At 39.4% G+C, this 22470-nt stretch overlaps 1 protein-coding gene across 4 annotated transcripts; it reads right to left on the bottom strand.

Annotated features, from left to right (window-relative positions):
• Positions 1–1269: 1269 nt before the first annotated feature.
• On the bottom strand, positions 1270–20567 carry LOC143857533 (uncharacterized). 4 transcript variants are annotated; one of them, XM_077367991.1, is made up of 9 exons: positions 20412–20566; positions 14051–14196; positions 13328–13966; positions 13111–13248; positions 12979–13035; positions 4090–4179; positions 3860–3943; positions 1862–1907; positions 1270–1776 (listed from the first exon to the last, which is right to left on the bottom strand). In XM_077367991.1, exons 3-9 carry the CDS (start codon positions 13412–13414, stop codon positions 1772–1774), a joined length of 507 nt encoding a protein of 168 aa, XP_077224106.1. In that variant the 5' UTR covers positions 13415–13966; positions 14051–14196; positions 20412–20566; the 3' UTR covers positions 1270–1771. The 4 variants fall into 4 exon arrangements, with proteins under 4 accessions (XP_077224106.1, XP_077224107.1, XP_077224109.1 ...); XM_077367992.1 differs by having other exon boundaries at positions 20371–20520; XM_077367994.1 differs by lacking the exon at positions 3860–3943 and having other exon boundaries at positions 20412–20567.
• Between the last annotated feature and the right edge of the window lie 1903 nt (positions 20568–22470).

Here is a 22470-nt window from a genome sequence, read left to right as displayed (position 1 = left end):
CAATGAAGCCTAGTAGGGAAGCCCTACTAATGTTTGATGACGCGTAGCACTAGCGGAATCAAACCCGAAATGCCCTTCCGAAATTTCAAGCCTTAGAGAAATCTCTAGATTCTGTTTCTGCAGAAAAACAGTATCTAGAACAGTAAACAAAAGAAAAACAGTATGTAGAAATACTTGGGGATTTTTGTAGGAGTGTAGAAGAGAGTGTAAAATCAGTCAGAATTGCCAATTCGATTTCTTACTGAAATAAGAAGTTTGCAAATTTTTTATAGACCATCTGGTGTCTTTTCAGTGTGAAAAAACACCTCTACAGGGCACCTTTCCAGAATGTTTGAAATCTGACCGTTAGATCGCACCCATTGATATTGAATGGTCCTGATCGATTCTAGAGGTGACTGTTGGTTTGAGTAAATCCTCTCTCCAACCCAGTCATCGTTAGATCAACCATCTATGGTGTGGATCGCACCCCCTTGGCACATGACCATTGGGGGAAGGGACACAACCCATTTGATCACACCCTTTGACCGTTGGAGTCATGGGCCCGTTGGGCCGACCGTTAGGCCCGAACCGAAACCCAACCCAACTGAACCATTCGGCTTGATGGGCCTGCGAACCATTTGACCGGTCCACCTTCATCTTGATCCAACGGTGCAGATCAAATCTGGAAAAATTAAAGGCTCCAATCGCTCCTCGCGACGTTGCGTACGTGCGAAGTGCAAAGTGCGCCTAAAAAAGCGCCAATAAAGCGCCACTATGCGCCCTATAGCCCATTGCCCACGCCGCGCGCGCGCGTGCGCGTGCGCGTGTGCGAACGGTGCGTTGCACCGTCCCGCGGGTCCAACCATGGGTTCAACCCAATGTGCAATCAACAAGAGTTAGAAAAGGTAGTGCTTTATAATCCCTTCTCTTTCTTTTCTCTCATCCGATGTGGAACTATCTTTTCAACTACACTTCTACATCCTTTTGTAAAAGCAAATATTTCCAAGAAAACATTTTCTTTTTCCCAAACGCTTTTGATAAAACATTTTCCAAAACACTAAAACATGTAATATACATGATTTTGAAAATGCAAAATCACTAACAAAAACTCCCTCAAGCAATATATTTCCTCTTGGAACAGTAAACATTGGGAGTAAACTAAACATCGCCATTGCGCAACTTCTGATGGGAATCACACAAGCAATATATTTCCTCTTCGATCGATCAACACTAAACTTGTGATGAAAGAAAAAAAAAACACACACACACACAAGAAAAAAAATACAAAAATAGAGAAACAAGTCTTCTTAACTCCTTCAAAAGTCTTCTACAACTGGTGGCAAGATACAACAAAAATTAAAACAAAAAAACTTGAGCTACTAACTTAATGGTGGCAAGATACAAGACATAAGTCATAACAAATACCATGAACATAACAAATATGATCAGATATATAATCCTACTAAGATGCTTCTCAATGTAATGTTGATGCACTGGCATTCCTCTTCGCACATCGTATTCGCCTCCTTCAAAAGCGTACAACTGGTGGCAAGATACAACAAAAACTAGAACAAAAAATCTAGAGTTGCTCACTTAATGGTAGCAAGATACAAGATAGAAGCCATAATAAATACCATGAACATAACAAATATGATCAGATATATAATCCTAATAAGATGCTTCTCAATGTAATGCTGATGCTCTATCGATTGGCACATAGTATTCGCCTCGGTCCTCAGGTCCAACTCCTATAGGCATCTCATCAACCCATTTGAAATATCCGCATCCATCTTTACCCTGTAATATAACCCATTTACATTTTTGTTAACACTAGATATGATAAGAAATAAACCCAATCAACGCATATAAAATCGACACTTACTTTCCAATTGGAGCATTTGTAAAAGGGTCTTCCAGGATAGAAATTCCTAATAACATGAAAAACAAATCATAAGCAAGCAAAGCCAAATGAAAGTTCAAACACAACAAACACTAAAATTGCAACAATTTCCAAAGGATCCAATGGTTCTAATTTGAGAAACCATAAACAAACTAGAAAATACGAAAAAACAAGCAAGAATGGTTCAGCTGAAGTGGAAATCATGAGCAAGCAAAGCCAAATGAAAGTTCAAACACTACAAACACTAAAGTTGCAACAATTTCCAATGGATCCAATGGTTCTAATTTGAGAAACCATAAACAAAATATAAAATACAAAAAAACAAGCGTAGCTTAGTATGTAGACAAACCATAAACCATAAAGAAACAATTTCCAATGGATCCGATGGTTCATTTCCTTGTATGTAGACATCTGAACATTTTGAAATGACCCTTTTGTTGGTTGTTTTCGAAATCATTCAAATGACCCTTTCGTTTCCAGACAAGGGTAGCTTAGTAACAGTATGCCTCGTTGAATCTATCATATTATTTTTTTGCATTTTTTTGTGTTTAATACAGAAAAAGTAGGTTTTTTGCTACTAATTGTTGACAATGAAAACTATGGTTCCAGGAAACGCATGAAAAATTCAGCAAACAAGCCAATACATGACACATAAGCAGAAATTCATCAAGCAAAACAAGTGTATATGATCATTCTAGATATAATATTTCAATTTCTGAAATCAAGAACCCTAAAACAAAGAACCAACAAAAAAAATACCAATCAACAACCTGCAGATTTGCATAGAAGAGACGAACTTTACAAGATTAGATCAGATTTAAAGATTTTACGGAGAGAATTACAATTTTTTCACCATGATTTGTAGATCCTTCAAGCACTTTTCAGAGAGATTTACATATTTTTCACCAAAAACCTTAGCTTTTCCCCCTTTCCTCTCGTTTCTCTCTTCTGTGAGGTGAAAAAAAAACCCGAAAACAAAGATCAAATAGAGAAAGCCCTAGAAATACTCACCGAGCGGCGTGGTCGGGTCGGGTGAGGAGCAAAGGAGACGAAGGCGAAGCGAAGAAGATTTTCCCCTTTGCTTTAAGGATTCTATGTTGTGAGGAGCGAAGGAGACGAGCAAAAACCCTAGCTTTTCTCTCTTTTCTTGAGAGGAGTGAATAGAGGAGTCGACAATCTTTTTACAAAAGGTGAAGTACAAAAGGAGATGAAGACGAAGGTGAAGGGCTGGGATGATCCTATGGAGCTGATTTTTTGGGCACACCCTATCTATGTGGGGGCCCATCAAATGAATGCTTTGGATCACCCAAACAATGTGGTCCTTACTGTATTTTAAGCCTAGGGAGTAGATAAGTTATCTACTCTAGGGAGTAGAAACTCTTCTCTCTCTCTCTCTCTCTCTCTCTCTCTCTCTCTCTCTCACACACACACACACACACACACACACACACACACACACATATATATATATATATATATATATATATATAGCAGAAGAGAAAAGAAGAGAATTTTTTGCATTTTTTGAAAATTCTATGGGAATTACACATCACTTTTTTTGACTTTTTTTAACAAATGCACCCATTCAACTCGCATATTTTCAATCCTACCCTCTCCTTTATGCTTTTTAACAAAGGCACCCATTAAAGCCACATAATTTCAATCTTACCCCCCTCCTTTTTGGTTTTTTTATAAAAAATCTATAGGGTGATCTTAACCATCCGATTTAAGAGGAAGTATGTAAACCTCTATAGATTGGAGGGCTAGGATTAGCCTATGGAAATGATTTTTGGGGCACAACCTATTTATGTTGTGTTCCATCACATGGACGGTTTGGATCAACCTATGACGTAGTCCGTACAGTTCTTTGTCGGCCCGTGCATAGCACGGGTTTTTTTACTAGTATATATATATATATAAACACAATTTTAGAGTGTTGATACTATGGTGGGATAAAAAATGGATCCTAGCATATTTTACCTTCTTGGTGGCCAAAACAACGTCTGGTGGGTAATTGAATCCCAAAATAACTTCAATTATGACTACATATTTTAAAGCTTCAATCTGATAAAAGGTAACACAAAAACAACTCATGGTTAGTATATAGAGCTTGATTCATCTATAAAAACAAGCAAAGAAATAAAACTGGAGGATTCATTTTTCAGTCAGAAGCCTTCTGCAAGAACCTTGATATTCAATCTGAAGTATACCTGATGAAATAAAACAGATTGGGTGTCATGTTTTCTGTTTTCCAGGCTGACATAGTATCTTAGGGATCTCTGAAAATTCCCCACTCTATCCTGCAGTGAGTTTCGACAGATTTAGTGTCCTGTTTGCGGATCAGAAAATGTATGATGTTCTGTTTGCATATTTCCATCTGAATGAAAACCTAACAGGTGCTTGTACAAATTCTTGTGAAGGACCATTTATAAATAACCAGACCCATGTTTCTCCTGATGGAAGTCGTTTCAAATTCCAAATGGGTTATATTTGATAAATATGACACACAATTGCGCTCGCCTCTTTGTACATTTCTAGCAACTGATGTTTCATTCAGACCCACATGTGAATCAGTTAATGTGACAAACTAATAGGATATATAACGAGCAATTTGAGGACATTAATGATAAAAGTTTTATCTGTTAATTCTATAAAAAAAAATTTACCTGTTGATGATTTCATAAACGAATAATTTTTAGAATTCATTTCATTAATTTCACATTACATATGTCATTAAGGTTTTTTTGAAAGTGAATACTATAAAGTTTTCCAGGCTAACCATAGTATCTTAGGGATCTCTGAGAATTCCCCTCTCTCTCTCATGCATATGACAAAATCTGTTGAAAATTGAGCCTATGTGGCTGCTCTCTCATGTGGGTTTCTAACAAAAATTTTTCAAGACTGACTTAGTATCTCAGGTATTTCTCAGAAAATTCCCCACTCTGTCCTGCAGTAAGTTTCAAGAATATATTACTGATTTGGTGCTTCCATACTTGTATGCATAACCTCCTATCATTTTTTCGTTATATAGTTTTCACGGATAGGCTATATAGCAACCTTTTGGTTTACTGTTAATAAGTTGTATTTTATCTTTGCATGTTTTACTCTCCCCCAATTATTGCATCCATGTGTTACGTTCTTTCCACTAACTGCCAAATGTTTGTTCTGCATTTCACGAAGTTATCCTCATGATTGTATTTGTAACTTAGATCATGTTTACTTTTAACCATCTATTTTCCCTTGCCTTATTTTGAGAGAATTGCATCTTGCATCACTCTACCTACAAAACTTTGTTAGACTCCTAATTGACAATACACTACTTGAAAAAGTGGTAGACATAAATTCTATTTTGATATGTTTTAACTTTTTAAGTTTTTGCCCATTTTCATTTGTTATTGTAATGTATTATAATTTCCATGGAGAGCCTATTCTCTTGATGGTGCTTCTTTCAATTGTAAGAGTCAATAGCTTAAAACACTTGTAACACAGTTCTGTTTTCCATTTTTGTACACCAAATGACTGATTCATTCTTAGGATACGTGTCATGGACATGCTCATCCATAGGGTAAAACCTGTGTGGCACTCATGCAACACCTCAACGTTAGCCCCAAGTAAGCCAAATCCAAGCGGCCTAGCCTTGGATCAAGGCAATGGCACAGACTTTCACACAAGAAAGCACACAATAAGGGAATCAGAAGAAGTATTGCACTATGACTTTCTTAAATAGGGTCGGGTTTTAGATTGAAAACCCTGACTCAATCTTGGGTAGGGTCAGGTTTAAAGGGAAAAAAAACGAAACCCGACTCATATAGGTGTACCATGACTTTCTTAAATATCTCTTGAATAACATAGCAAATTATTTTCTAATATGATGATATAATTAGTTTCATTGACTTGATCTTGTTTTTTTTTTTTTAACTTAACAGAAATTTTCATTGATACTGTGAAAGGAACATTGGGGACCAATGGTCCCATCTAGCATTACATAACATCAATAAAGCATGGCCAGAAGCATACTTCTGAGCCATGAAGATAAAAGATAGCAAATAAGCAGAAGAATTCATCAAAAGTCACCACTTACATCAATCAGTATTATGCCCACTTCTACTCCCCTTTTCACTAATCTTCACAACCGACTACTTCTAATATCAGCCAATTCACTTCTATTCTTGGCAAACTAGGCTTCGAACACAATGAACAGCTATATAAGGCTTCCAGGAAAAATACCACACAAAGCAAAAAACCGCGGTCTCTCAAACCATTATGGGTCTCTATCAAATGATTCTCCTCACCTGGAATACACTGAAGCTCACAGACTAGACTGATGTGAAGGAAGAAACATAAAGGCATCACGCCTAAGAAACAACTTCTTAATCTCAGATTCCAAAAAAAACTTAAGATGCTTCTAGGGAACAATGCCTCACTCCACCTGGAAAGCAATGGAGATCACTGACTACACCTTTGTGACGCTAAACATACAGGCTTCCCACCTAAGAGAACTTCTCAACCTCAAGATTCCAAAACAGAGCAGAATATTACTACACACCAACAAGTACCAGCATCCTACGATCCTCTCCTCCAAGACACTTGTTACTTTAAGAACATGACAACTACTAATCCTTCCACCTGAAATTCCAAGGAAAAAAAAACCAAAACCCTCCAACCCTAAACACGTAAAGGTCAACCTACCAAAAACTAACTTTACCACCAAAGACAAATCCCAGCCACCCAGACATGGCAAAGCACAGAAAACCGGCACAAAACGACCCCTAAACAAAAACTATTTACAAAGGGGATTAAACTTTTTAATTAGCGAAATCAAAAGGGTCTCCCTTGCCCCCACCCTGACACTTACTAACTTCCTCTTCCTTACTCTGGACTTTAGCCTCCTCTTCTCCTCTTCTGATTGCTTGTCAACTCCAGTTCCCAAAACATCGCCAATAGCCAGAATTTTCTCAGTAGAGATAACATCTTCCACAGCTCGAAGGCTCCTAGTCTCCCATTTTTTCTTCTGCTCAGACTCCCATCGCATTCTCCTTTCCTTCATTTCTTCTTCTAAAGCCTTTTGAAAGTGCGGGAGTTTATAAACTGGAATACAAGCTTTTTTAACATCTCTCTTACTTGTAAGACGGAAAAATTCTTCTGCATTCTCTCTAGCCGATTTTTTGAACTCTTTCCATTCTTGCTTTAAGATCTCTCTCTCTCTCTCTCTCTCTCTCTCTCTCTCTCTCTCTCTCTCTAGGCGTTGGAGGTCCTTCATAAGCCCTTTACTCCTTGACCTTTGATACTTTTTTACTGTCCTCGACCGGATCTTCCCATCCTACCTTCCTTTTACCTTTTCGGTCCTCCCCATTTCCTTCACCTGATGCAGAGACGTCACTAGGCTTATTGAGATTTTCCATTATCTTTCGTATTACAGAGACCCCACTTTTTTTTTTCTTCTTGACCCTAGATAATCCGCCCTGCAGCTTCCTTTTAAAGAGGGAGAGACCTCCTTTAGTAGCCCGAAGCGACATTTGTTTGAAATAATGATTATTTCCTTCGGGAAAGAGACCAACACGAGAGAAGAAAGCTTTTCCAATACGGCAACTTCTGGACTTCTGCATTGAAGTGACACGCTTCCTTAGGTTAATGAACTTGTCAGCCTCACCCCCCTTATGTTAACCTAAATCCCTTTTGTAGCTATATACGCTTCCTTAGGTTAATGCACTTGTCAGCCTCAACCCCCCTTATGTTTACCTAAATCCCTTTTGTAGCTATCTTTACGCTTCCTTAGGTTAATGCACTTGTCAGCCTCACCCCCCTTTTGTTTTCCTAAATCCCTTTTGTAGCTCTCTTTACATTTCCTTGAGCCCATCAAACTTCCTGGAAATTGCGTATCCTTTCTTATACTTTTTTTATTTCTGTTGAGCTTCCTTTGAATGCCACATGTCCTAACTATTAATGATCTATGTTTGCCCTTTAAATCAGGTTTTCCTCCTTTTCTTTTAGGGCTCGACTTTCGATTCCTTGAGACCTGAGGTTCGGTCAGGGATACCCTTCTCAATTCAAATTCAAGAGCTTGGTTCAACGATTTTTTCCCTCTTCATTTTCTTTTGCAGCAAAAGCTTTTCCTTTACTATCAAGGATTAGTTTTTCCTATGGCTATTGTATTTCAGTGTTGTGTTCACCTTCCTCCTTTCGAGGGCCAGTGATTTCCTCTTCTCTGCATAATTTTCTTAAGGGCTGTTTTTCATTGACGGTCGCCTCTTCGTCTACCGCCATAGTACTTATCAAGAAGGCTCTTGTTCCTACCTTAAGGTTGATAAATGGACTCGGATATTTCCAGTCCGAGGTAAGAACTTTAGCTGAGGCAAAAGCCATACAATGGTCGTGATTCCCCACAATCTATACCTCAATCACTTGCCCAAAAATTTTCCCCAAGGCCTCAATTGTTGAGGGGGTCCAAGCATGTAGAGGGATATCATAAAATCTGATCCATTTAGCTTTTGTACCAGTGTTTAGCTTTGGACTCCAAGTCTGCAGCGAAGCAAGGAAACCTCCTAGGGCACCATTTCCTCTATTAAGAATCTCTTTTGATTGTACTTCCGACTCAAAATTAAAGAGAATTAACGATGAGCCGATGTGAAACGGTTTGGCTTACTGAGGTATCTGCCAGAAGTTTTTTGCCCATGACCATACCTCATCAAGTTTCCAGGAGCTGATTCTCAAGGATCCCACCAAACATCTTCTGAGGGCCGTTTTGCGCTCTTCTACCTGTCCCAGCAGAATACTGACTTCCGGTGGGCCACTAAAAGATTTGTTGTTTTCATTCATTTCTTCCTTAGAACCTTTGAGACTCATACCTCTTGATCCTTCCTTATGGGGTACCAGGCATTTCCGGCATAGATTAGGACTCCCAAAGTTCTTATACCCACAGCCTGGGCATTTTCAATCTGACTGGAGTAAGGAGGCATTCCAATAGCTCCTCACCTCCCATGCGCCAGGACTTCTCCTAACGCCTTCATGATAGTTGCAAAAGAGGGAATCCCTCACGGCTTTGCTATTCGATAGGGAAGAAGCAAATCAATAGAACTTTTTCCTTTGGATGTTGATTGTGCTACTAATCCATGGCGTTGAGCTTCTCTGAAGAAAAACCCCATGATGATGAGTTGATCTTGTTTGTGATGTGAAAATATAATTTCCTTCTTAAATTTATACACTTGATGACATAAATTTAAAGATTTTTGTTGTTAATATTATTTTTTTATATATTCTTTAAAATTAGTCATCATCCTACGCTAAAAAATAAAAACCCAAGCTGACCGGACCCAACCCGAGAAACTATCTTGGGTAGGGTTGGGTTTACGAATCTCTGGTTTTCCTATAAAAAATTAGACCCGACCCAACCCGACCCGAGATAATTTCTCGGGAGGGTAGGGTTTGGGAAACCTGACCCGAGTTGCAACCCTAAGCCCATCTGTTTTCTCACAGAAAAACATGAATCAGTTAATAAGGGGCTCCCTTTGACAAAAATTGTTTCAGTGAGTAGTTTATGGCATTATATGACATTAGCTAGTGAAAGTTTTAAACCGAAACAAGTTAGTTTATAGAATTATATGACATTAGCTAGTGAAAATTTTTAAATGAAACAAGTTAGTTCATGGCATTGTACAACTTTAGTTAGTAAAAGTTTTAAAATGAAACAAGTTAGTTTATGGCATCATATGACTTTAGCAAGTGAATCTTTTAAAATGAAACAAGTTCAACGGAATAAAAAGAAAGAGACTCTTAAGAACGCAAAACAAATTACTCAGATGGGTAACAGAAAAAGACTTTGCAAAACTAGTTCAATGCATATTATTCATCTCACATGAGGCTTACAGAATAAAAAGAAGCACATGGGCCTCGTTACAAAGCTTTAATAGTAAGAAAGTTCAATTTAGTAGAACAAGTTTCAATTTTTCCTAAAACTATAAAATACACAGCTTATTTGTATGAGGGTTCCACCCTTAACAGCTTCACCCGTTTCAGTCAGCATGGTTCTTTCCATATGGACATGGAATTTTGTTTCTATTTGAATTTCTTGCTAAAATATGAAGCAGTTCAAGAAGGCCGTTAAGGAGTACGCAATTCGACAGCGATTTATGTTCAATAAGTCACAGTCAACTCCCAAGAAGTATGCCGTTGTATGCAAGGAACCAGGTTGCAAGTGGCGTATATCAGGCATTAACCGTATGACTTATGTGTTAGGGAAAAAGTTTGTCAGCGACCATACGTGTATTTCTCACTTAAAGGGCAATGATAATCATCTAGTTACATCACCATAAGTTGTCAAGACATGCTTACCCCTATTTGAATGTCCAGAAGATGTCGGGACAAGGATCATAAGACAGTACATCAAGTCGCACTGGGGTATAACCATGACCTACCGGAGAGCACACCTTACGATGAACATCATCCTTGAAATAAAGTGTGGAAATGTGGAGGACTCGGAACAAACCCAGGCACCTACATGCGTGTTTTTCGAGCGAGAGATTTACGTCCAGGGGGAGATGATAAATTTGCTCGCTTATTCTGGGCATTTCGTCCCAGCATACGTTCTTTCCAGCGAATACTCAGATCGATAGTTTTAGTCGATGGGACGCATCTACGTGGAAAGTATCTTGAAATCTTACTGATCGCAGTTGGGGTAGACGGGAACAACAGATTAGTTCCATTAGCTTTTGGAGTTGTCGAGACTGAGAACGAAGATAGCTGGTGCTGGTTCCTCTATTTGGTGAAGCGACACGTATTGGCGGAGGGGATAGGCGCATTCACCCTATGCTCCGATCGACAAAAGGGGTTGATGCAAGCAGTGCCTAAAGTAATGCCTATTGCAAACCATAGCTACTGCATGCGTCACCTCGCCGCCAATTTGTACACCGACTTCAAAGACCCTTTACTTAAGAAATTGTTCTGGAGAGCTGTTAGAGCTTTGAGAGAGAGTGCTTCCATAGACACAATGAAAAAAATTAAGGCGATGAGTGAAAATGCACACAACTGGATAGCCGCTATTCCAAAGGAAAACTGGGCTAGTTTCTACTTCAAGGGGGATAGATATGATGTGTTGACCACCAATAGATCGGAGTGTTACAATGCAGTGTTGAAGGATGCGAGAAAATTGCCAATTGCAGTTGCGGTGGAGCTGACTCGTTTTAAGAGCTCTGAATCCATACAGAAACGTCAAGCGATGGGCCGTGAATGGCAAACAAAGTGCACTCATTATGCAGAAAAACGTTTGGGTCTGGCCAGGGAACAGGGTCGCGGATATGATGCTTATCGAGTAGGTGTGCACGAATTTGAAGGTCCCGTGATCATCATGATGTCGTAGACTTGCAGCTGCAAACTTGTACATGTCGTGAGTTCTAAACGCTTGGCCTGCTGTGCGGACATGCCATGGCAGCCATTGCCATCACAGATTTTGCTGAGTACGATTATTGCCAGAAATGGTTTCGTATAAAAATGTATCGGGAAACGTACTCTGAGGTGCTCCACCCTACAGTAGATCGCACTCAATGGGAAGTGCCTCCAGAACCTCTCAACACTGTATTACCTCCAATAGCGAAAAGACCACCTGGGCGGCCGCGTACGAGAAGAATTGACCGCGAATTGCAGAGTGGAGTGCATCGCAAATGCACGATCTGTGGAAAACTTGGCCACAACAAAAGGACTTGCAGAGAACCTCCCATGGAGAGACAACTGCCCGATGAAACTGCCATTGGACCCTCTGCCCCCGTTTTCAATAGGTACGTGATACGTAATTTATGGAGGTCATTAAGTAGTATCAAACTTGCCCGATTCCATACTTATTCGGTGTCGTGGTGGTGTTTGTAGGTCGGGTGTACCTTGTGCAGCTATTTTTTTCACGTAATTACTCCGGGGACAATGCATTTGAGGCTCCACTCGGATGAAGGAGGACAAGTGAATTAATTGAAGGTGTGCACAATACTTAGTTACTGTATTTATTTTTTGTTACGGGGAACCCTTTTTTGGTGTACTGTAATTAGTGGTGTGCATATATTTATCTTTTTTTGTGTACTCTAATTCAAAAACTGTACTCAAATCCTAGTTTATATTGGGTTTGAGTCTATTTGGCAGGGAAGAATCCTAAAACAAAATATTTGATGTCTTCAAACAGAGTAAATTTCCCGAAGAGAAAGATCAGAACAGTACATGAAGAGTAGATGAAAGTCAATTCCTGCATTCTAACTCCATGCTTCAATTTGCTTTTAGTTCTGCTACATGAAATTAGGTCACAAAATTCTGAAGTTATGAAGTAACTGTCATCAGAGCTTCGAAAGTTCATGTAAAAAGCAGGGGGACATAGTAATTGTTGAGAGCCCAAAAGTGATTATTCAACTCAAATTGACATTTAATTTTGAGTCCAATAATCAGCTATGGACTCCCAATAGGTTATCAAAATCCAAAACAAACAGGGTGGGTGACAGATTGAGTGTCGAACCCAATCGCATTTTCGGCGCAAGTCAGGTGTAAAAAGTGCACACAAACTCGCTAAGTTTACACAAATTACACCCAAAATGCAATAGGATTGCACACCCAAGGTCAGGTAAATCCGCCCAACATCTATTAGGATGGCGGCTGCATTCATGTCACATCCAAGGTCAGGTAAATCCGTCCAATCCTCGCACAGCTGCGAAGATAATCGTGCACCTTGAGACGCATTTTCGCCCTTCGTCTCCTCCTCAACCCCCTCCGTTTTTCCCTCTGTCCCTTCAGTTGCTGTCCGCATACGCTCCCATCCTTTTTTCAATTCCTCCTCTCTTTCCGACATCTTCCTCTCTTTTTCTTATTTCTTCCCATGCTACTCTAATCATTTGCCACTATCTATCCACTACGTCTCTCTCTCTCTCGCCAAAATTTTTATATGCTTCCACTCATCTTCTCTACTTCCTTCAATTCACTTTCTACTCCCAAAACGGATTCCAATTGTTCCTTGTCGGCTCTCATTGTGTCCTCAACATCCTAATGCTTAAACATGACAGTCAATGATCAATTTTAAAATATCAACCAGAAAAATAAAATAACATAGGCAACATAGTCCTGCTCGACTGCATTACCTCATCCTTTAGGTACTGTGACTTCTCTAACAGAGATACTTTCAATGTGACCACCACCTGAATTTTTGGAAAAGATAGTCAGTTAACAAGATATTAGTATTGATATATACGTTAACAATTTTTATATCTCACCTTTAATTTCTTTATCTTCTTCTGCTCGACTGATCGATACGTCTTTGATTCTTTTGCTTTCCAGTCCCATTTAAGCACACGTGGACGAGTACTTAATTTGGTGGGAATCCAAAATGTGGTATGCTCGTATAACCATAACTGCATACATATGAAACACCGTGTTAATCATACTATAAACAGTGCAGTTAGAATATGAAACGTCATGAGTCCAAATTACCTGAATTACCAACGAGCAGCCACCAAGATACCTACCACCCTTGCTGACTCTGTCTAGGTAATCTACCAGCCAGTCATACACTGCCATCGCCCAATTATACTTGCCAATCTTTCATATGTCGTCGATGTAGGGCCAGACCAACTCGTTAGCTTGATGTGCGCTTTTTGTGAAAAGGACAGACACAAAAAGATACAGGAGAACACATTTGATGGTCTTCTCTATCGAAGGTTGATTTCGTTCTCTAACTATTGCTGTAATCTCATTCTCGAGAACCGATGCCTTCACGTTGGCCTCTGCAAATGGCCAGCCAGGCACTTTAGGTTGGGGTTTTGTCCTGTCGAATGAGAGAACCCTCACCACCTCCATTCTCTCTCCACTACGTGGCAGTCCTAATGCCAATGCAACATCGCTTGGAAGGAATGGGACATTTATACTCCCTAACGTAAACGTCTTAGTGGCAGGAGTCTACTTATCGTGGATAGCTCTTATCAGAGGCTTGTGCATGATAATGTCCTCAATGCCGAACAGATGTCGAAAATGAGTCTTTTCTATGGCATCAGAATGGACTTTCTTCAACTTTATCCTGTCCATTGCCGATTTGAAACATGCTGGAGAACATCGTGCTGGGACGTATAGAGCCTGCAAAACAAATTACATAGTCGAAATATGTCGTAAATGAATTAACTTAATATGATTGATACAATTAACAACATACACACTTACATGTGTCCGTCTCTTCTTCACAGCTCATGTTTTCCCCTCCTCCAAACCCCTTTCCGACCTTCTTGGAGCCTTTCTTACTTTTAGTCTATCACTCTTTCGCATCAACATCTTTGAAGGCTTTGCCATAGCTCCTGATCGGATAAAAACTGTATGGCAATGAACAACCAAATCAAAATCACCAAGATCAATTCATAACCCAAAAACTCTTTATATTCACCATCATTAAAATTCAGATCCTCATCATCTCTAAATGAAATTAGCAAGAAAATCAATAAAATCCAAGCCATAGCATAAACTCATATTCCCAATCTCTACTATTTTCAAGAAAGGCTAGCAAGAAAACCAACAATTATTACAATTCCCATACTAAGCTGAAAATATCTATCATGTCTGTAACCTCTAAGGTCTGGCTTCTTAGATATCAAGCAAACCAAACAAGAAACAAAAGAGCTGGCCAATGAGTGCAAAGATCAGTGTTCTATATGAATTTTCTCTAAGCACAACAGCAAGGACAAACCCCCAATGACCTTTTGAGAAAGAAAGCAGATTAGCACTAGCAATTGGAATTCAATGACCACCATTGGAGCAAGAATTTAATAAATGAAATCCAAGATAAAACAAGTGAACCATGAGTGCTTCAACAATGAACAGGTAAGGTTGATACCCTTATAAAAAACTTACTGCCAATGTCAAAGAAAAGTGCTAACAAGAATACCACCATGTTCTGATAATTGCACTAAACTTTCTTTGTCCCTCCTTACCAGGGAAAAATAAGCAACCATCAAGGACCATAATCAGTCTAAAATAAAAAAACGATAGAATTTAGTGCAATTATCAAAGTCTAATGGTGTAAGGATCTAAAGTAACTGGGGTTAAAAAAATTACCTGAGAGATTAATCAAAATCCAGTTCCAATTTCTCCTCTGGAAATTAACTTGAATTTCTTACCTGTTGATCTTTAAGCTGCTATTATTCAGGAGCACCGATCGATGGTGATGCTTTGGGGAAAAGGGTTCCGGCAAGATTCTCGCCAGAATCAATGGAGATTGGGATGGTAATTGGGTTTTAAAATGTGGAAATCAAGGTGATGGGTTTGATGGAAATGATGGTAATGGTGGTCGGTGGTATGGCTGAGGAGTTAGGTACAGGGTTTTGATGGATAGAAGGGGTTGATTCTGGAACACTACACTTATATAAAGAGAAATTTATTCAAACAAAGGGGGGTAGGGTTCGGTAAAAATGGGGTGTCTACAAGGGCCCATCAACTGCCCACCATGGTCCTCAAGTTCACACAAAGGGGTTTTCAGCTACCAAGGTGGGGTTACTAGTACCTAAAGAGGGTTCTGAAGGGCAATATAGGGGAGCTCTACAAGGTAGCTCAAAGAAGTCCCCATAGAGGACCCACCAACTTCAAATCATGGTCATGAAGTTCACACTCAGGGGTTTTTAGCTACCTATATTGGGTTCCTAGTAGGTAAAGGGGAATTCTGTAGGGCATTACATGGGTCTCCACATGGTATTAAAGAAGGAATTATGGGCCCTTAAATGGGGTAGAAGAAGTCCCCATAGAGGGCCCATCAACTGCCCACCATGGTCCTCAAGTTCACACAAAGGGGTTTTCAGCTACCTAGGTGGGGTTACTAGTACCTAAAGAGGGTTCTGAAGGGCAATATAGGGGAGCTCTACAAGGTATGCAAGAAGGTAATATGGGCCCTTAAATGGGGTAGAAGAAGTCCCCATAGAGGGCCCACCAACTTCAAATCATGGTCATGAAGTTCACACTCAGGAGTTTCCAGCTACCTATATTGGGTTCCTAGTAGGTAAAGGGGGATTCTGTAGGGCATTACATGGGGTCTCCAAATGGTATTAAAGAAGGTATTATGGTCCCTTAAATAGGGTAGAAGTCCCCATAGAGGGCCCATCAACTGCCCACCATAGTCCTCAAGTTCACACAAAGGGGTTTTCAGCTACCTAGGTGGGGTTACTAGTACCTAAAGAGGGTTCTAAAGGGCAATATAGGGGAGCTCTACAAGGTATTCAAAAAGGAATTATGGGCCCTTAAATGGGGTAGAAGAAGTCCCCATAGAGGGCCCACCAACTTCAAATCATGGTCATGAAGTTCACACTCAGGGGTTTCCAGCTACCTATATTGGGTTCCTAGTAGGTAAAGGGGATTCTGTAGGGCATTACATGGGTCTCCACATGGTATTAAACAAGGAATTATGGGCCCTTAAATGGGGTAGAAGAAGTCCCCCTAGAGGACCCATCAACTGCCCACCATGGTCCTCAAGTTCACATAAAGGGGTTTTCAGCTACCTAAAGAGGGTTCTGAAGGGCAATATAGGGGAGCTCTACAAGGTATGCAAGAAGGTATTATGGGCCCTTAAATGGGGTAGAAGAAGTCCCCATAGAGGGCCCACCAACTTCAAATCATGGTCATGAAGTTCACACTCAGGAGTTTCCAGCTACCTATATTGGGTTCCTAGTAGGTAAAGGAGGATTCTGTAGGGCATTATATAGGTCTCCAAATGGTATTAAAGAAGGTATTATGGGCCCTTACATGGGGTAGAAGAAGTCCCCATAGAGGGCCCATCAACTGCCCACCATCGTCCTCAAGTTCACACAAAGGGGTTTTCAGCTATCTAGGTGGGGTTACTAGTACCTAAAGAGGGTTCTGAAGGGCAATATAGGGGAGCTCTACAAGGTATTCAAGAAGGTATTATGGGCCCTTAAATGGGGTAGAAGAAGTCCTCATAGAGGACCCACCAACTTCAAATCATGGTCTTCAAGTTCACGCTTAGGGGTTTTCAGCTACCGATATTGGGTAACTAGTACCCAAAGGGGGTTGAAGAAGTCCCTTAAAGTAGGGATTATCAGCCCACAATTAGGGTGTAATTTCTTCCACCCACAAAACATTACACAATCTCAAGAAGAAATACATCAAACCCTATCTAATTTTTACATGAAACCAATGAAAATGTAACAATCCACATGAAACCCATGAGAAATAAGTATTACAGAGGAAACAAGGCAATATACTCAAACATATACAGCCACAACAACTTAAAATAAGGCAAAATATTTTCCATGCTATAAACAAATGCATTAATAAAGTATAAGCTAGCCATATTCAAGCCTAGAGAAGACTGAATGTAAATAGATAATATCATTCCATTGTTTCTGGTATTCACACTCAGTTCACTGAATAATCACACACAGCCAGTCACATTCAAGCAATTATTCAAAACATCAGCATGTGAGGAGGTAGAACTTATGAAAATAATGAATCAATATATACACTCTACTTCGATTACAACTGGTTAGCTGGGATAAGACTTTGAAATCTAACACAAGAAGATGATCCTTTTACAACTTACACTATTTTACAGATAATGGAAAAAACCTATAGTCAAAATCAATCTAAAACTTGGCCACTAAAACAACCCACACAAATAACAATAGCTATACTTCCATCAAGAAATTCATTTCACTTGTTCTCAATACAGTTAGCCAAAGGGATTTGTACACAAAAATCATTAGTCAAAAGTCTTTTTAAAAAATTGAATTGAGACTACTTCCCAACCTGTAAGGTTGATGGTAGCACATTATAAAGTGTTAAAGTGATTAAGAAATGCCAAAGTGAAAATATAAACTGCACACTCTAAAAGTGAAAGAGGGGCTGCCAAATCATGGGCTATATTTACACTAAATGAAGAGCATATCATGAACTGAACTTTGTGCTAAACAGAGGGCAAATCGTGAACTTGTTCACACTTCACACCAAACAGGAAGCATATCATGAATAGAATTTACACTAAACAGAGAGCATATCATGAACAGAATTTACACCAAACAGAGAGTAAATCATGAAATGAATTTTGTGCTAAGCAGAGGGTAAATCATGAACTTATTATGCTAAAACAGTGAGCTGAACTATGGGCTAAACATAGGCTTAATCTGTGCAAAACAAAGGCTGAATCATAGATCGAAACTTGTGCAAAACAGGAGCTGATTCATGGGTTTATCTTGTGCATAAACAGAGGTAGGCTGCTCACTCCTCTTTCCCTATTTGCTTTTTCTTGCCTGGTTTAAGCTCGGACAAAATGGTGGGAATGATGGCTGTAAATCTGTTTCCTTTTTATTCTCTAAAATCTGCTAATGCAGCTCCTTCATCCTCCTCTAACAGGTTCTGAAAATGGGCAATGTCAGCTGTTTTAACGAACAGAGAGAGAGAGAGTAGGGTTTTAAAGTTTGATGAAATTGGAGCTAAATAAGACCCGATCATTGTTAAAGGGCTAAAAGGTTTGTATCAAAGCCAATAGAGGTAATAACTATAGTATAATGAAAGCCTAAAATTGAATGAGAAAGATCTCGAATTGCTCTAAGCCATAGAATTGCAAATGCAACTGATGATGGAGTGCAGAAATCAAAGGGGCAGCAAACCTTCTTCTTCCTCTTGAGCTTTTTGATGACGCTTTAGTGGCTCACGGTGGAATCTGCCAGTCAGAGATGCTCAAATTCTAAAGAATGATTGGATCTTGGGAGTATAAACTTGTGGTTGTGGGTAGATAAGGTCTGAAATTAGAGTTTTCAAAAATTAAGCTCTCAACAATAAATTCTTCATCCAATTGGAGCATTGCCACGAGCCACCTGGATATTTTCTTTGGCTATTTTGACAGAAGCGAACCATAGACTTGGCTTCCTGAATCTCAAATGACTTGAATTACCGTCAGACCTCAAATCGTGATGTTTCTCCTACACATTGAATCTGCTCTTTTCCTCTTTTCAAATCGCCACATGAGACTTCTAATATGAGTTGCAAGATCAAATCATGGCCATTTGTTTTAGCCAATGCTCAATACAGAGGATATTAAAAAAAAAAAAAAACAAGTATCAAATCTCGGTTGTGACTAACAAATGACAACATGAAAAAGAAAATGGTAATATTAAGGGAAATCAGTGAACAGAAATAAGAAAGAAGGATTCCGGCAAGGTTGCCGGAATCAATTGATGTTCAGCTAACTTCCGGCGAATCTCTCGAAGAACACGAAATGCAAGAAGGAAAATGATCCATATCCCAACACAATTTGCCAAGGAAGAAAGGATTTCCCCCCCTTTTGCATCTCTCTCAACCTGATTTTCCTTTTTTTTTTATAAAAAAAAACAGATTGAATAAATCATAAGCTCACAAAACCTGCAAATCTCATTAACATACCCACCTCATACATAACAACTTCTCATTCAAAGAAAACAACATGATATCCAATAGAAATTAAGGAAGGGAAACGAAGTACCAGGATCAGAATTTAGGATTTGGTGTTTTGGGGATTTGATACATGCATGTGTGGTACAAACATGGCATGGCAGTTAGTGGGGTAGTGATATTTCCACCACCACCCCGGAGAGGGAGAGAGAGGAAATAACTTACGTTTTTTGAACCCTAACCGTGTCTGTGCTTCACCTTCGCGCTCACCGTCGAGATCGCCGGCGAAAATGATGTTGCCGAAGGGGAGGAGGAAAAGAAAACAGAGAAGAACAAAGAGAAGAGGGAAAACTGAAAAGTAGAGTTTCAAAGTCAAATCACTTGTAAGCTTTTGTTTTTTGCCAGAGGGGTATTTTCGTCATGGCTATCATCGTTAACTAGGTTTTGACCCCCATGTGTCATTTACGAGAAACCCTTGACCCCCATGTATTATGTGTATTATTTGTCCCCCGTACGTCAAATTTTCTAAAATTAAAAACTTGCACTACAACTAAACTCTAACTATAGTCAGTCAAGCTTGTTCCCTTTAGTCACAACATCTATCTTGATCCCAATGAAACAATGATCCAAATATTGGGTCCAATCCATCCTTGCACGGATGCTACCATTAGATTGGCTATCCAGTTTTCAAAACTAAGCTCTCTTAGATTCAGAACATCAATTAATAGTAGAACATCCATATCAAGAAACTAAGAAGAAAGCTAGAACCTAAAATGCAAGGTACAATGGCAAGTTTGCTCTTTCTCCACTTTTATCATATTGTGAAATATATTGCCAAGATGGTAAGTAACCTACTCATATTGAGGTAGGTAAGCATGACCCGTAACATAGAACAAGAAGTGTGATACTGGAACAATCATTTCTACGGCAAAAAAAAAACATATTAAGTAAATCAATATAAAGCAAAGAAAGATTTTATTTTTTTTCAAAGATGATGAATATTATTAAGCCAAAAGCAAAAAAGAGACAGGGGACAAGAAAATCAACAGTTACATCTATTTCACTCGAGTCTTTGGATATCCACCCAAAAATATAAAGCAAAGAAAGATAATTATTACCTCCTACATTGAAATATGCCCCAACTCAGCCTATTACTTACATGAGAGGGTAAGTCATTATAGCAGAACGAAATGCCAACCAAGTTTTCCACATGACTTTTGTCTGCCTTCGACTCAGACGCCATGAGAAGCACTTCCTCTCTTCCAACTTTCCAAGAAGATGGAGCTAGGGTTTTCATCTACCCCTTATTTATAAAGCAAGAGTACCCGTGAGTCCCTGACCATTAATATGTGGGAAATGACATACTTGCCCCTTCTTTATAATTTGGGCCACCTCTTGTAGTCTAATAGTCGTGACTCGAAGTTTGGGGCCGGGCTGATGATAAAAACAGGGCTAATATATTACTTTCCCTATGAAAAGTAAAAACTCCATTTGCAATTAGGGATTTGCTAGGAACCATCTCAGGAGGCATTTCGCAGCCGGGCTGTTGCATGTGAGAGCAGCCACACAGGCTCAGGTTTTGTCTTATTCATTTATTCATCTGAGGTGGCTGCTCTCTCATGCAACGTCCCTTATGCTATGGTTCTTAAGGTTAGACTTTTAGGGTTTGGGGTTTAATTGCATCCCTTTTTTACAAGAACAGCCCCCATTAGTCCATTTATGATAACTCTTTCACACGTGAGGGATTGTTCCAAGTAAACAAGGGGCGAGTATACCATTTCCGTTCTTTGGACACACAACATTCTTTTTTCCTTTATACATTAATACGACAAAAAAGTATGCTATGGGTTTTAGAGTTTAAGGTTTTTACGGTTTTGGGGTTTAGGGTTTAGGATTTGAGGTTTAGGGGTTTTTTCAGGATTTAGGATTTAGGATATTTTAGGGTTTAGGATTTTTTAGGGTTTAGGGTTCAAGGCTTTTTATGGCTTAGGGATTTAGGGTTTAGGTCTTTGTTTTAGGGTTTAGGATTTGAGGTTTGGGGTTTAGGGTTTAAGGGTTTAGGGTTTAAGGGTTAGGGGTGAGGGGATTAGGGGTTTTGGTTATAGGGTTTAGGGCTCTCGGGTTTGGAATTTGGGATTTTACGATTTTAGGGGTTTAGGGTTTACGGAATGCAGTTCAAAAGATCCATACGAGAAGTGTCGACCGGCTGATGCGTGTGTAATGTGGATTCTCTAATGATAGCTGCAAAATCTTCCCACAAATAAGTTTCCGAGGTTTTAGGCTTTTAATAATTTATTTTGAGTCCTTAAAGTTGTGGTTTTTATTACGAATCATGGTTGCTGTTACTTTTCCTGATTTTTCTTGTTGTTACTTATCTCCTAAATCATGCTATTTTCCACGTAACTGTAAAACGTGAGATGAAGTTGCTCTATTTAAAGTGTATGTTTATCGTTAATAAAAGAAGAGATATTTATAGCCAAACAAAGAGTTATGGTTCCTCTTGAATTGAACCTCTAGGAGGTCTGGCTATCTCGAACCTACCATCCATTTCTCTTATCTCTCTTTTTTTCTTTCATTGTTTGTGTTACCGCCACTTAGGCATGTAAAAAGTGGTATCAGAGCATCACGATCCTACGACTTTAAGTAGAAGCAAATCGAAGGAACAATGGATCAACGGGAAGGGACAATGAGAGAAATAAAAAGACATCTAGCTTCTATGAATGCAAAGTTTAATAAGATGGCATTGCTGCTTCGTGTGAAGATTGAGAGAAAATAAGAAGAGCGAAAGAAATGACAAAAGGCCACATCAGAAAGGAGTTTGACAAGGTTGTTGTTGAAAAATCATCTCTCTCTCTCTCTCACACACACGCGCGCGCGCGCTCATACGAACACTCTTCCATCTTATTAGCAAAACCATCAAACCCGCTCTCTTCTATTGTGATTAGAATTCCAAAAATTACTAATATACTATCCTAATAAAGAGGAAACAGACTTCTAAATTTAGGGATTTGCTAGCGACCATCGGAAGGCATTTCACGGATTCATTCATGAGGTGGCTGCTATCACATGCAACAGCCCATCCGCGAAATGCCTTTTGCGATGGACGCTAGCAAATCCCCTAAATTTAATATAAGCTCCCATATTTAATGAGATTCTTTCCCAATTAAAACATCCAAAATAAGTTGGCCTCCAAAATAGCCTTGGGCGTCCAACACAAT

This window comes from Tasmannia lanceolata, unplaced genomic scaffold (genome assembly GCF_043159265.1).
Source record: "Tasmannia lanceolata isolate RefF3 unplaced genomic scaffold, GAP_Taslan_0.1 ptg000025l, whole genome shotgun sequence".
NCBI lineage: Eukaryota > Viridiplantae > Streptophyta > Magnoliopsida > Canellales > Winteraceae > Tasmannia > Tasmannia lanceolata.
This window is presented reverse-complemented; position numbering and strand designations above follow the sequence as displayed.

Bases quoted from the DNA above. Each gene is read 5' to 3' on its own strand.
- LOC143857533 (XM_077367991.1), bottom strand. From the start codon at position 13,414: ATGGCAGTGTATGACTGGCTGGTAGATTACCTAGACAGAGTCAGCAAG. The intron at 13,036-13,110 runs GTGAGATATAAA...CCAAAAATTCAG, and splicing joins AGAAGATAAAGAAATTAAAG to GTGGTGGTCACATTGAAAGT. The intron at 3,944-4,089 runs GTATACTTCAGA...ACCTTTTATCAG, and splicing joins AATCTGTTTTATTTCATCAG to ATTGAAGCTTTAAAATATGT.